The sequence below is a fragment of the Anser anser genome (genome assembly GCF_964211835.1).
Source record: "Anser anser genome assembly, chromosome: 1".
Taxonomy (NCBI): Eukaryota; Metazoa; Chordata; class Aves; order Anseriformes; family Anatidae; genus Anser; species Anser anser.
Genome location: NC_139720.1, coordinates 112,471,952 through 112,485,299, shown reverse-complemented (window position 1 = coordinate 112,485,299; position 13,348 = coordinate 112,471,952). Strand labels below are relative to the sequence as shown.

Below are 13,348 nucleotides of genomic sequence, written 5' to 3'. Positions count from 1 at the left end.
CTTGTTTCTAAACGTCTGTAATTCCAGCTCTGCAACCTCTCTGTCTCCAAGATCATGAGCTGGCCCTGAGCTGATTGGCGTGAGGGTGGTGGGAGTGTGGGGCACAGTGCATTTGGGCGTGAGATGGGGAAGAAGTGATGGTGTTGGGCTGTGCTGGGAATGTTCCCTTCTTGAGAGGCTGCATTGAGGAAAGGGTCCTGACACCCAACCTCCTGTCAGCATCCATCATCTCTCCCTCTGTGAACCAACATCTCAGATCTCACAAGCTGGAAAGCAAGGAGATCTGATGAACAGCTGTACCTCACATGTCAAGTTTGCAGGAACATGAATTTTGGGGAGAAAAAAATAAAAGAAAGAAACATTTATATGAAATAATTCTGTAAGCCATGAAAGAACATTGAGAATAGCAGTTTTAAATATGTGGTATTTGCTGAGATTCAGTTCCTCGGAATTATTTCTATGGTTAATTTGTGCGCCAGCTGAAGTCTGTTTATTGGAAAAATTATGTTAAGAAACTGCTGCATTTCCTACACGATCTGTACCAAAGTTAGTGTGGAGTAGTGGGTCAGGTTGTGTAAGGTCTTTAAGTGATACCTGCACTGAGAGCAGTAGTGGTGCAGTGGTACCGTAACTGGCAGGGGCAGTTCCTGGCTCTGCTAAGCAGGACATCAGTGGCTTTAAAGGTAAAATCTGGTCTGGGATTAGCATGGGCTATATAGCTCTATTTAGGTATGGGTCTGTCAGCAGTCCTGCTCTATCCATAGAGATAGTCACTAGTTCGTAGTGTGCGGCTGAAGGCCAGGAGATCAGGCTAAGTTTAGTGAAGGTCCACCAGGGCGCAGTTACGAAATGATGTAAGTTCAAAACAACAAACTTAAGCTTGAGGTCTGGCATATTGCTGAGGTATGACTAAAGGCTACAGATGGTGGGTGGGTGAGCAGGACAGGAGAGTTTGTGCTGAAACCAGATGATAGACCATCATGAAGCTAGTGGTGAGAACCTAACAAAATGAATTCGGTCTTCAAAATTGCCAGAATGAAGTTCCTAGAGTTAGGAATAAAGCTCAAGTTGGGAAGCAAAGGCAAATTAGGCAGGACGGTAGGGCTAGGGCTTGTTACATGAGATGCTGTTCAAGCCAGCACAGGCTTCGGAAGCTGGATTAGGGCTGATGCAGGAAAGGGTTACTTGGCTTGATAAATTCTGTACCTGGAACTGTTCGGTGAACTTGGGCTAGAGCTAAGGTTCTTGTGAGGCATTGGGAATTATTTTTCAGACAAGCAAATGCCAAAGGGGCAATGTGTATCTTGGATATGATTACTTGTTCATCTGGCAAGAATCACAGGAATACATTTCAATTTACCGAAAATTGGGCAGCTCAGAAATTAATACTTGAGTCATTCGCTGCTTACATCTGTTAAACATGCAGGCATGCAGGCACAACAGGGCAGAGCAACGTTGTCTGAGCTTGATGTCTCATTCTATGAGCAGGCCTCCTTGAATGGTGTTTGCCAAAAAACAGACTCCAGGGAGGAAAATTGTCATAAATATGACAGAGAAAGGAGGGGGCGCAGGCTCAAAGTACACAACAACAACATCATGGAAGTAATCTGGTTTGAAGTAAAACTAACAGTCTTCCTCACCATCCTCATTAAAACCATAAAGTAGCTCATGGCTACTCTGGCAGTGAGGGGAGAGAATGATCGAATATAAAATTGAAATTAAAATAATTTTTGCTAGTATTTTGTGGTAGTATTTTTGTACTAATGTTCTATGAAATATGGTGTGATTATAATGATCAGACTTGAAAGTCCAAAAACTATGAGTTACTTGGAAGCTATTAACAGTGTGGGTGCTTTGAACCCTTTAAAAACCATGTTAATTTTTTTTCCTTTGGTCATATTAGTTCTAGCCTTTGCTTCCACCCCCTCAAAAACAAAGCAAACCCCTCTTGACAATGTTACTTATTTCCCACATTGTATGTACCCCCTCCAATTTCTGGAATTTCAAATATAGTTTTATATCTGCATACCTTCAGTTCCAGCATTGATGAGTAGAGGAAGAGCAACTGACATCATCCACCTAGACTTGTACAAAGCATTTGACACTGTCCCCCATTATATCCTTGTCTTTAAATTGGAGAGACGTGGATTTGACAGATGGACCACTGGGTAGGTAAGGAATTGGCTGGATGGTTGCACTCAAAGGGTTGCAGTCAACGGCTCAATGTCCAGGTTGAGATCAGTAATGAGTAGTGTTCCTCGGGAGTCAGTGTTGGGACCAGAGCTGTTTAACATCTTTGTTGGTGACATGGACAGTGGGATCGAGTGCACCCTTAGCAAGTTTGCCGACGACACCAAGCTGAGAAGCGCAGTCAACATGCTGGAGGGAAGGGATGCCAAGGGACTTGGGCAGGCATGAGAGGTTGGCCCGTGTGAACCTCATGAGGTTCAACAAGGCCAAGTGCAAGGTCCTGCAGCTGGGTCAGAGCAATCCCACGTAAAAATACAGGCTGGGTGAAGAATGGATTGAGAGCAGCCCTGAGGAGAAGGCCCTGGGGGTGTTGGTTGATGAGAAGGTCGACACGGGCCAGCAGTGTGCATTTGTAGCCCCAAAAGCCAACCATATTCTGGGCTGCATCAAAAGCAGCATGGCCAGCAGGCCGAGGGAGGTGATTGTTCCCCTCTGCTCTGCTCTCCTGAGACCCCACCCAGAGCACTGAGTTCAGCTCTGGGGACCCCAGCACAAGCAGGACATGGGCCTGTTAGAACGAGTCCAGAGGAGGGCCACAGGGATGATCAAGGGGCTGGAGCACCTCTCCTGTGAAGACAGGCTGAGGGAGTTGGGGTTGTTCAGCCTGGAGAAGAGAAGGCTCTGGGGAGACCTTATATTAGATATAAGGAGAAAATTATTTACCATGAGGGTGGTGAGACACTGGACCAGGTTGCCCAGAGGAGCTGTGGATGCCCCATTGCTGGAGGTGTTCAAGGCCAGGCTGGATGGGGCTTTGAGCAACCTGGTCTGGTGGGAGGTGTTCCTGCCCATGGCAGGGGGTTTGGATTAGATGACCTTTAAGGTCCCTTCCAACCCAACCCATTCTGTGATTCTATGATTTTCAAGAAAAACATAAGGTGAAATAAAGGATTCCCACCATTTAGAACAACCCATTGATGATATTTTAAGGATTAACTGAATGCATGATTTTCTATACTGTGGTGAATTCCAAATGAAATTGCTATCAAAACAAGCAGAGAAATAGTTGAAAACTTTTGAGTTAATATTTCAATAGTTCTGGAAATATTGTAAATGATTAACATAATTTGAATGGGGCATGCCATAACTAGCAGCACTAAGATGCTTCTCAGCCTTGTTCTACTCAGTTATTCTAAAAAAGACCCTGTAACTAGTATCTAGCAACTCACGTTTTCTTTTATGGCCCCCCATCCCTTTTTTTGAGTCCCATATTATATCTAATATAAGGACTCCTTTTACCACTTTGTGCTTTCTAACTTTGCTTGCTATCTCTTATTTTACTCTACCGTCTGTTCTCAAAATACTGCAGCACCTTCGATTCACATTAAAGCGTTTGCCCAATGCTAAACGCTAGAACGGCTGTTAATGTTGCCCTCTTCTGGACCACTTCTCTTCCACAGGGAAAGTAGTTAAAAAGCAGTTTTGACAAAAAAAAAGAAACTGATCTCACGAACAGCATTAAGTAAGTGACGTTGCTTTTATTCGTTAGTTGTCAGTAGGAGCAGGGGGTTATTCTGGGCAGCATTCTCACTTGGTGTTCATTTTGCCTCAGTGATGTAGCAATGTGTTTTAGGTGCCATGGCCGTTCCACCTGATGGCACTTCGCACCCAGCAGTTCGGAGGGGAAGGCTTTTCTCACCGCCGCCCCGCTTCTCCGGGCACATCCCACTGAGGGCAAAACCTCCATTCACCCCAGAGCACAGCACACCCCAAACAAGCCATTTCAGAGCCCGAGCAGCCCGGGCTAACCCTTTCCCCTCAGCCCCGGAGCTCAGCTCCGGCCGCAGGAGGCCGCTTCTTCCTGCCGGGGCGCATCCGGGGCGGAGGCAGCGACATGGCGGCCAAGCGGCGCGGCGTGCCCGGGGCCGGGGCCGGGGCCGGCCCGCCGGCGGCCAAGCGAGCCCGGGGCGAGGAGGGCGAGTTCACCGGTGTCCGCTTCAAGGCGCTGCTGCGGGACCCCAGCACCGCCGGGAAGGGTGAGGGGCCGGCCGGGGGGACCCCGCTGTGGGGCCGGGGGGGGACCGCGAGGTGCAGGCGGGGGCTGGATGGAGCCGCCGTCCGCGGCTGCGGCTGGCTGGAAGCCGCGGGGGGCGCCCCTCATGCGGAGCTCGCGGCTCTCTTGCAGGCCTGGAAACCTTCGTGTCCGTGGCGAAGGAGCTGCCGGCTGCCCAGCTCTACGATGTGGTGGAGGGGTACGTCAAGATTTCCGTGGAGTGCGCCGAAATTTTCAAGCTGCTGGATGGGGAGAGGAAGCCGGAAAGCGAAGTAAGTCGGCCGTGGGGTTTGTGTACTAATGACTGACCTAACTGGGAGCAGAACTGCTGAAGAAATGCTCTGCAGCATAAATAACCCTGGTAACACTTAGGTGTGTGGTTCCTCTATTTTTTCACTGGAAGTCACAGTGGCAGAAGCATTGGTCAAGTGGGAGATGGCCTTTCCAGTGCAAAGACATCCCTGTATTTAATGTGCAGCACAGCCAGTAGTCCAGCCAAAATTAACCTCTTACAGTTCTTTAAGCGTTGGCAAGAGACCATAAATAAAATTAGGGGGTTAACAGAAACAATTACTCAAAAATAAAAAATTGTCTGGTAAACAATTGTTCCCGTAACTAGACATTTCCCTGATACACCAGTATGTCCAAGAAGCCGCTGATAAATTTGACATCATTTTTCTTATCTGAGTTTGACACAGTTTTTCTTCCTCAGAATATGATGAATAAACTAAAGAATTAAAAAGCTCTTTTCACAGTGAGTACCGTGGCAGCATTATTAACTTAAGACTGCTTACAACATAAAATTTGATGCTTTTCACTTTAATCTCCACGCGTCGGTCCTTACATTAGTTTGTCATTTCTGTCTGTGTAATGACAATCTGTGTAATGAGAACCATTGCCAATTAAATGCTTTTTTCAAGATCCTTTTACTAATGGAGGTTAATACTTGTAATAAATACGTTCCCCGTGCAGAATGGACTCTAGTTTCAGCCAGGAGGTCATTGCGAGTCTGGAGCAGTTCACATGGTTTCCTCCAGCAGATTTTATTGTGCACTTAGTAACAGTTCCCTCTTACAGCTTAGGTTCATCAGCCCTAGGTCTTGGCCTCCAGCTTAAAAAGATCCATCCAGCCTGTGCTAAGATTTACGCTGCAGTCAGCTTTTGCCTTCCCAGAAGCTGCTGTTGTGCATACAGATAAATCATGCATGTGCACATAGGTCTCCATTCATATGTGAGGAAGGACCCTTTTTTTTGCATTCAGTTTGTTTGTCCAGGGTTGTCCAGGCCTTCAGTCAACATATATGGCATGGCCTTCCAGCTGAGGTTGTCATCAGTTTAGCAGCTGTAAAAATAAGAGGAGTTGTTTGCCCCTCTGTTACTCTCTAGTCTTTCATATAGTGCCTGTAAATGGGCTTCCTTGAAGATACGCACTGTCAGAATTGATCCTTTAGAAAAGGAAGCATTTGGGAGAGAACTCAGAAGTTAACTTCAGCTTCATATTTGGAAGTTTTCCTCTTGTGGTAGGGCTGCTCTTCTTTTTAAAGGCATTTTTTGCTGTTTGCTCAGCTAACAGTTTCAAGCCCTATCTGATATTGACAGATATTATTATATTTATGTATTTTACAGATGATACTAATCTTTCAAGCTCTGGAAGCCATTTTGCTGAGGACAGCCAGTGACCTCTCCCATTTTTCTGTTGTGGGAATGAACATAGTCAAAAAGTTGATTCATACCTACATGAGATTGATCTATGCTGCATTGTATTCTGAAAATCACAGGTAAGTCTTCTCCATATTGTTGAGGAGAATCTCTCAGTTGCTCTGCATTGATCCCAAAGGGCTGTCTGGGTCTTGCACATAAATACAAGAAACTGCAAAACTCAGCCTGACTTACTGCTAATGATCCACCGTTATTTAATGATTCTGTTCCACATTTTGTAAAATTATTGCACATGGAAGTCTTTGCAAGGTTTCCAGTTCATGGACATGACCGTACTTCTAGACCACTGAGCTGATCTCAGTGCAACAGCTTAACTGCACATACAATTCCAAATGCTTGTGGATAGGTATACTGTAAAATAGAGTTTGAAACTGTGCAAGATTTGCACTTATTAATAAATCAGAGATTACAAATTCTGGAGGAATCTGTCTAGAACGTGCACAGTGGAGACTGCAGATTTGTGATGGTATCCTTTTTTCAGTAACAAAACTGCCCATACTGAAAAGTTTTTGATGTTGTGTCAGTTGCTTTTTCATAATGTTCTTCACCATAAAATTACTTGGAATATGAGCACCATAAAAGAATATGCTCTGCTTTTTCTGTGCTACCTCGTGGATGTGCGAAGGGGTTTTTATACTGGTAATATGTCTAGATAGGATCTCTGCTTTCATCATGTTGCTTTCTTACAGATAGGCCATGAGCGAAAAACATGGACAGACTCCAAAACTCTTACTGGGTATTGGCTATTCAGGTGATGGAGGTCTACACGCTTGTACTGATGACTGTGTCAACGTTCCCATTGAGATAAATTGCAGATTCCCACGGAATCTGGGAGTCCTTAATTTTTGGCACTTCCTTCGTTTTATCTTACTTTATGAGATGAATGTCCAGCCTCTCACTACAGCTTAATTTTTGGGAGGAATATAAATAGGCATTCCTTTTTCCCTTCTTCCCTCTCCCCTCCTTCCCAGTTGCTATTATCACGGCCTAAACAATGGTTTTGATTATTTTAACTTCCCTTCTAATTTGTCACGCAAATTTTCCCAGTGGTCAGTGAGCAAGAATCCAAACTGAGAGTAAATCTTGGGAGTTAGATCAATGTCAAGAACATGGCTCCTGTGCTGCATACTTAAGTGCAAGAAAACTGCCATCACTTAACTAGCACAAGAACAGAAAAAAAACCCTATAGTCTTTCTTTGGCCTATGCAACACGTCATTATCTTTAGTATCAGTTGTAGCTCCTGTGGACCTGTTTGTGGCAGTAAAGCACATAAGCATTTTTGGACAGAGGCCTCAGTCCTGCAAAATATGCTTGGAAAAATAAGCTGTTTATAAAGAACACCAGAGTTCTTTATAAATAATGTAATAATGTGTGTTTGGTCTAAATTTGTATTGTGATGTATAAATAATTGGTTACATGTTCAATTAAAGCTCCCATCAACTGCAGCAAGAGCTTTGCATGCGTGGGGATACTTTCCTAGTGGCTGTCTTGATTGTTCATGTTGGGACTGACTCTGCTAACTGCTTCATGCCTGAAACTTCTGAAGGCTTGGGTGGATGTCAGAGGAGGAATGGGATAACTTATTTTATTTCAAAATCATCTTTTTTTACATTTTAATATCTTGGATTGGTGGTTTGCATAACTGTCATCCTGGAAATAACTTGCAGGTTGTCCTCTGTTTCATTTTAGGATGAGCCGAGTGTGCCTTACCCTGTTGTCAGCAATGGTGGCTCAGGGGCCGGATTCAGCACGGGACGTGTACAGCCACTTTGATTTCAATAACAAATTTCTGCCTGGATTAGTGAAGAAAAGAGATAAGAAGGTAAATTAAATGTCTGTCTGTGGGTGTGCCATGCTATGCCTTGGCTCCGTTAGTTTTCTTCTACCAAGTATTTAAAACAAAACTGTTGCCAAAGACTCTCTTGCCATATTTTCATCTGCAAGAACATTCCTCTTCCTTCCTGTCCTGTGTCAGGCTGAAATGCTTCATGATTGTTTCTAATTGGCAGCAGAACTGATCTGTGGGGCAGGAGCTTCCCATCTGCTTATGTAGGAAATCCCCAGGGCATGTTTCTGAGTCCTTGCAGTTGTGGGAGAGCTGGCTTGCACCCCGAGGTATAGCTTCCTTCATTTTTCATCCCGTGCTGATCGTCTTCATCTTGTCAGGGTGCAGAGCTCTTCAGGATAACCTTCTTAACACTGCTTTGTAGTATTTACTGCTTAACATCAAATTGCCTTGTCTGTTTCTAATAAGCTCTTATGAAATATAAAAGGTATCGTTTCTGTGGGCTACCCTTTTCATGGCTAAAATAGAGTGAAAGTAATGGTAAACTTCTGAAAACTATTCAGCGATTGGTTTATGTGAAGAGTTAAGTCTTTTTTTTTTCAATGCAAGGATTGCAGTTTGGTCCCACTGAAATAAATGGAGGTTCTCCAGTTGTTTTAATGGGGAGAGGATTTTGCCCAGCATTCCTACTGTCTGAGTAATTGCATTTCAAAATATAACCAGGAGTTTAAAACAGTCTCTTGGTTGAAATCCCAAAGGAGAATACACGAGTGAGTAGAAGCAGTCACTCCTCTTTTTCCAAAAGGAACTTTATTTCTTGTTTCCTCTCTGTTTTGCTAAAAATAGTCAGGTTGACCTGAACCAGTGCTTTAGAACAAAAACATTTATACTTCATTCTAAATATGTCTGTGTTAAATCCAGTATTATTTTCAGCACTGATACCTTGTTTCTAGTTTTTAAAGATCACTTGCAGAATAAATGTATATGTTTGTGTTGGGTTTGTGCAGTCTGGTGACAAAGGAGGTAAAGGTGGCTTCTGGGAGAAAGGGGGGGGGTTGTTTGTTTTCTTCTGGGGGGGAGGAGATGAGGGAGTTGGTCTTCTACTTGATTGCTTTACATATAAACAATTTGGGAATGGCAGATTTCATGGCTTTTGACCTTACTGCAGAAGTTGGCTTTGGGAGTATCACCACCCCTTAAATTGAAATGCATGGATATAGTCTTTTGACCATGTCCTTGTTAGACACATGAGTAAGATACAAGGAAAAAATTTCCAAAATTGAAGATTTTATTCTTGCACAACTTACATTGAAATGACTACATCACAACTGACTATCAGAGCTGAATTTTTAATACAAAAATACCAGGCCCAAAACTTAGAGCAAAATATAATTTCTTTCTCTTTATTTCTTCTTTCAACCCTTTCTTGAGTCACTTCTGCCTTGTGTTTAACCTGGCCAGTATCTTGTTTCAGGCATTTTTTACATGCAACTTAGATTTTTTGGAACTTTCTGTATAAAATCAAGTGACATGCTCATATTCCAGGCAAAGCTTTCATTAGTTCCAGTGTGCCTGAATTTGTAGGTTGGTTGTTTTGTGTTTTTTTTTCAGTCTGTCTCAGTTGCATGACCGAGCTAGCAACTGTGATAGCCGGGAAGCATGTGTAATGCTCTGCCTCCTAAAGATGGCAGTGGGTGGCATCAGTCCCCAAGATTAGCACTGCTTTGGAAGCCTATATAGTAAAAAAAAAATGGAGCAGTACTGCTGTGATTACCATTCTTGAGTGTTTTTGTGTTCAAAAAATACTGCATGGCTGTACATAACCTATCTGTTTAATTTATCTCTTTATAGTACTTACGATAATCAATTGTTACAGATTGTACACAACTGCAAAATTAATACCGCATACCAACAGTACCTTTTTTCTTTCTTTAAGGGAAGACCTGATGTCCGTATGGCCTACGTTCAGTTTGCTCTCTCATTTTTAATTGCTGGTGACAATGCAATCTTGATACAAGTGCTGGAATTAAAAGGTATTTCACAATTGCTTGCATTTCTTTTAAGGTAGAGTCTTTTAAAAATTATAATAAATATGAGCTAATTCAAAATGTGAACCGGTTAAACAGCACTAATAAGATACAAAACATTTTTATTTTTGTTATCTGAAAAACTTCAAACTTTGGCATTTTAGTAAGTGCCTCTTGTACTTGAGAATAACATTTTGTATTTGAAAAAGCAGTGCAAAAATAGAAAGCCCTTGATGACACATCTAAAAAAAGTAAATGTAATACAACTTTTGAGGCCAGAGAGTCAATAAGCAGAAAAAAGCTACATGGCCTCTAGACTTGCTCATAACACAGTAATACTGGATGTGTTTTATTATTAACTTTTTTTTGAAAAGCATTAAAGATGAAGTCTGCACGTGCTTTAGTTTCCTTTCCGTCCTCATGCAGGCCAACACTTGTGTACTCTTAGACTGTTTTTTGTCAGTATTTCAGGAGAGCTTTGTAACATCCTTTGCATCCTTTATGGAAGCATTACTTTGGAGCCCAGTCCATGCCTCTTGGAGAAGGGAGCCAAACTGACTTGACAAGGATCCAGAAAGTCAAATCCTACATACACTTAATGAAAACTTGATCCCTTATGTGCTGAAGTTGAATGTAAAACTTATGTTGACTTCAGTGGTTTGAAAACTACTGCTGAAGTTTCTCAAGCACTAAATTGCTGCCTTTGGTGTGGTTATGAAGGAATTCAAACAGGACCTGGAAATACTTAAAAATACATATATATAAATAAAAAAAATCTGTTAGCTGGAATTCATTTCTTCCATGGTGAGGGAGTAAAACCAGGTCATAATTATTGACTTTTATTTTGCATGCTACCCCGTGAGCTGCTGATTTCCTTCAGTTGCTCGCAGTTGTTCAGTTCTTTGAGATTAGGGGATGGCAGTTTACAGTGTGCTGACCCAGTCAGCCCATCTGGCTTTCATTACCCTGTCTGGGACATTCAAGTTCTCTAAACTTGGAACGCACAGGTGGGCTGGAAGTTGATGTAGTTTTAGATGTAACCTGCAAACTTTTGAGACTCACCCAGTGAAACAATCATGAGCCCATCAGTGGAAAGGAAGCCCATCATTAACTCAAGTTTAAATACTGCACAGCAGATTGGGACCTGAAATATATTTGAAGTTGATAGGTGCTGTTGCAAAAGGCATTAATAACTGAGTTGGGAAATTAGCTAGTTAAGCTGAAAGTAGGTTGGGCAGCATTACACATTTGTCACTGTAGTTATAGACGCATCATCATTCTGAACTCTTACTGCAGCCTTTTGGTTCATTCTTAAAATAACGGCAAAGTAAATAGTATGACATTGAAGAGAAATGGGTATGAATTCCCTGAAGCATTTTCGTATGAAAATAGCTTTCACATCTTCACTTAACGTTTGAAATGTCGCCGTAGATTTCATTCCAGATATTCTTCGCTCTGGAATAAAGGAAGACAAAGTTTCTACTGTCAATCTTCTACTCTCCACACTGAAAACTAAGGTATGATATATACTTGAAACATCTTTGCTTTTTGTTTTCTGTTTTCTTTGCTGCTGGAAACAATTTGCAGTAATTTCTTGTAAAATACACAGCTCTTCACTATGTTTGCACCATGCTGCTGCAAACTGCTGAAAGTTTGTCTGTGTCCATTGCTGATGCTACTTGTTGGAGGTTGATAGCTTGGCCATAATACTGTTTGAGGACCGAAGCTTGTTATGTCTTTCTGATGTCCTCTTTGAAAGTGAGTCATTGCGCAGCTAGTTAAGGATTTTGTGAAGTGTGTAGCTAATTTGCCATTATTTTGCGATAACTTTATAACAAAGTTCTTTTTTTTTTTTCTAATTCTTTTCAGGTGGTTCAAAATAAAAATATCACCAAAACACAGAAGGTGCGCTTTTTTACTGCAGAAGTGTTGAATCACATAGCTTCACTTTACCGATGGAATGGGATTACCGATGTCAGCTCTGGGGATTTCAAGGTCTGGTAGCTTGTTTCTTTGTCAGTTGTATTCCTTATCTTGCTTTTTTTCTTCTTCTTCTTTGTTTAACCCATGGTTTTTCAAATAGGTAACTGTGTTTAGGTAACTGGGAGTTCAAGAGGAGAGATCTAATGGGGCTACTGAAAAAGAAACCCTGATTTTCTGCTGCTTCTCACTGCTCAAGGAGGAGGGTTTGTTTCCCCTCCCTGATTGTCAGAACTGCCATGCAGATCTGTTGACCAGGGTGAAATGGGGCTTTTGGGTATGAATATTATATTTCATTGCCGACACATTGATGTCTCTATAGGATAATATGCTAGGAGCAGTGTTCTTACTATGTGCCTCATTTCCATCCTACAGACTGATCTGATATGAGAGCTAAACTTCCAGGATGGTTGCCAGCCTTTTCAGCTTGCGCAGTTTGAGAGGTTGGCAGGGTTTCTAAGGGTTGAGCTGTAGTTGATTCTGCTAGTCCACAAAATCACATTCCTAAAGTAATGTAAGAGATTAATGGAATCTGGGTTCACTTTTTTTCTTCTTCTTTTGTATAGGTATGGGTATTTGGTTACTTCTTCCATTTTTGTACAGTGACTGTAAAGGCATTCATGCTCTACCTTCTTTCCCTGAAACACTGGCAAATTCAGTGCATTGTTAGCTATCCATCTTTCTTGTCCTATATTAAAGTTGTTCCGTCTTCTGCCAAATTGGCCTACACTGCTTTACTCTGAAGGCTTCAGTGACTTTTTTTTTTTGTATTTCTGAACTTCGTCATGCTGAACCTGCCTGTAAGGTTGTAAGTTTGTAATTTTACATCTCAGTCTTCAAAATCCCAGTGTGGCCTTTCCCGAATTTACAGAAGTTATATATCACTACTTTTCTGTAGCTTCCTTTTTCTCTGTCTTGTCTGTCTTCTTAGCAGAAGTCCTAGGTCAGCAATGCCCTGCAGATAGCACATATTTACCTAAGTAAGTTTGTGAGGTTTGCTTTCCGTGAAACAACAAATACTGTAATATTTAATGTGTTTAATACAGAAACTGAAACTTAGCTTGTTAATCTGAACCTAAATTGAAATTTCTTTTAGCATTTCTGTATAAAAGGAGCTCCATAAGACTTACAGAAGAGAGAAATTGAGGCAAGATTTTCTTCTGTGATGCTGAAAATCATGTCTTTTTTTTACTTCTTTTTGATTTTTATAGGTAACTAAAGGTTCTGAAGATGTGGGAAAGATGATGGTACGAGAACTTGTTCATAATTTTTTGATGGACCTCTGCTGCTCTCTGAAACATGGCATAACCTTCTATGATCCAAGTCTTGGAACTTCTGGAAGGTAAGTCACCAGTGAGCTGAGATTGTATGTGTGGAAAGACCTCACTAGTTTTCTTGTCTGCCCTTTGCAAGTTAACTTTGCTTAATATTACTTCTATCTCAGCAACTTGTGGCAGAAGAAAGAAATATATTGCTGGTTTCTGTTTTGCTTTTGTTTTTAACTTCCCAAGATCAAACTATTGTATCTCCTTATACCTCTGCCTACTGGAGTAGAGAGTGCTCAGCTATATTCACAGGGTTTTGGAGGCAAT

General features: G+C 41.9%; 1 protein-coding gene across 2 annotated transcripts in view; it reads left to right on the top strand.

The window, feature by feature from the left end:
* Window positions 1–3,681: 3,681 nt before the first annotated feature.
* The window catches only part of URB1 (URB1 ribosome biogenesis homolog), a 49,417-nt gene continuing 39,750 nt past the window's right edge, over window positions 3,682–13,348 (top strand). Inside the window, exons 1-8 of one of the 2 annotated variants that reach the window (XM_083841691.1) lie at window positions 3,682–4,226; window positions 4,376–4,515; window positions 5,870–6,021; window positions 7,653–7,785; window positions 9,686–9,782; window positions 11,208–11,293; window positions 11,646–11,771; window positions 12,968–13,098. In XM_083841691.1, the coding sequence (XP_083697817.1) occupies window positions 4,085–4,226; window positions 4,376–4,515; window positions 5,870–6,021; window positions 7,653–7,785; window positions 9,686–9,782; window positions 11,208–11,293; window positions 11,646–11,771; window positions 12,968–13,098 (1,007 nt within the window). In that variant the 5' untranslated portion in view covers window positions 3,682–4,084. The remainder of the gene's footprint in view (window positions 4,227–4,375; window positions 4,516–5,869; window positions 6,022–7,652; window positions 7,786–9,685; window positions 9,783–11,207; window positions 11,294–11,645; window positions 11,772–12,967; window positions 13,099–13,348) is intronic. The other variant, XM_083841692.1, reaches the window with a different exon arrangement.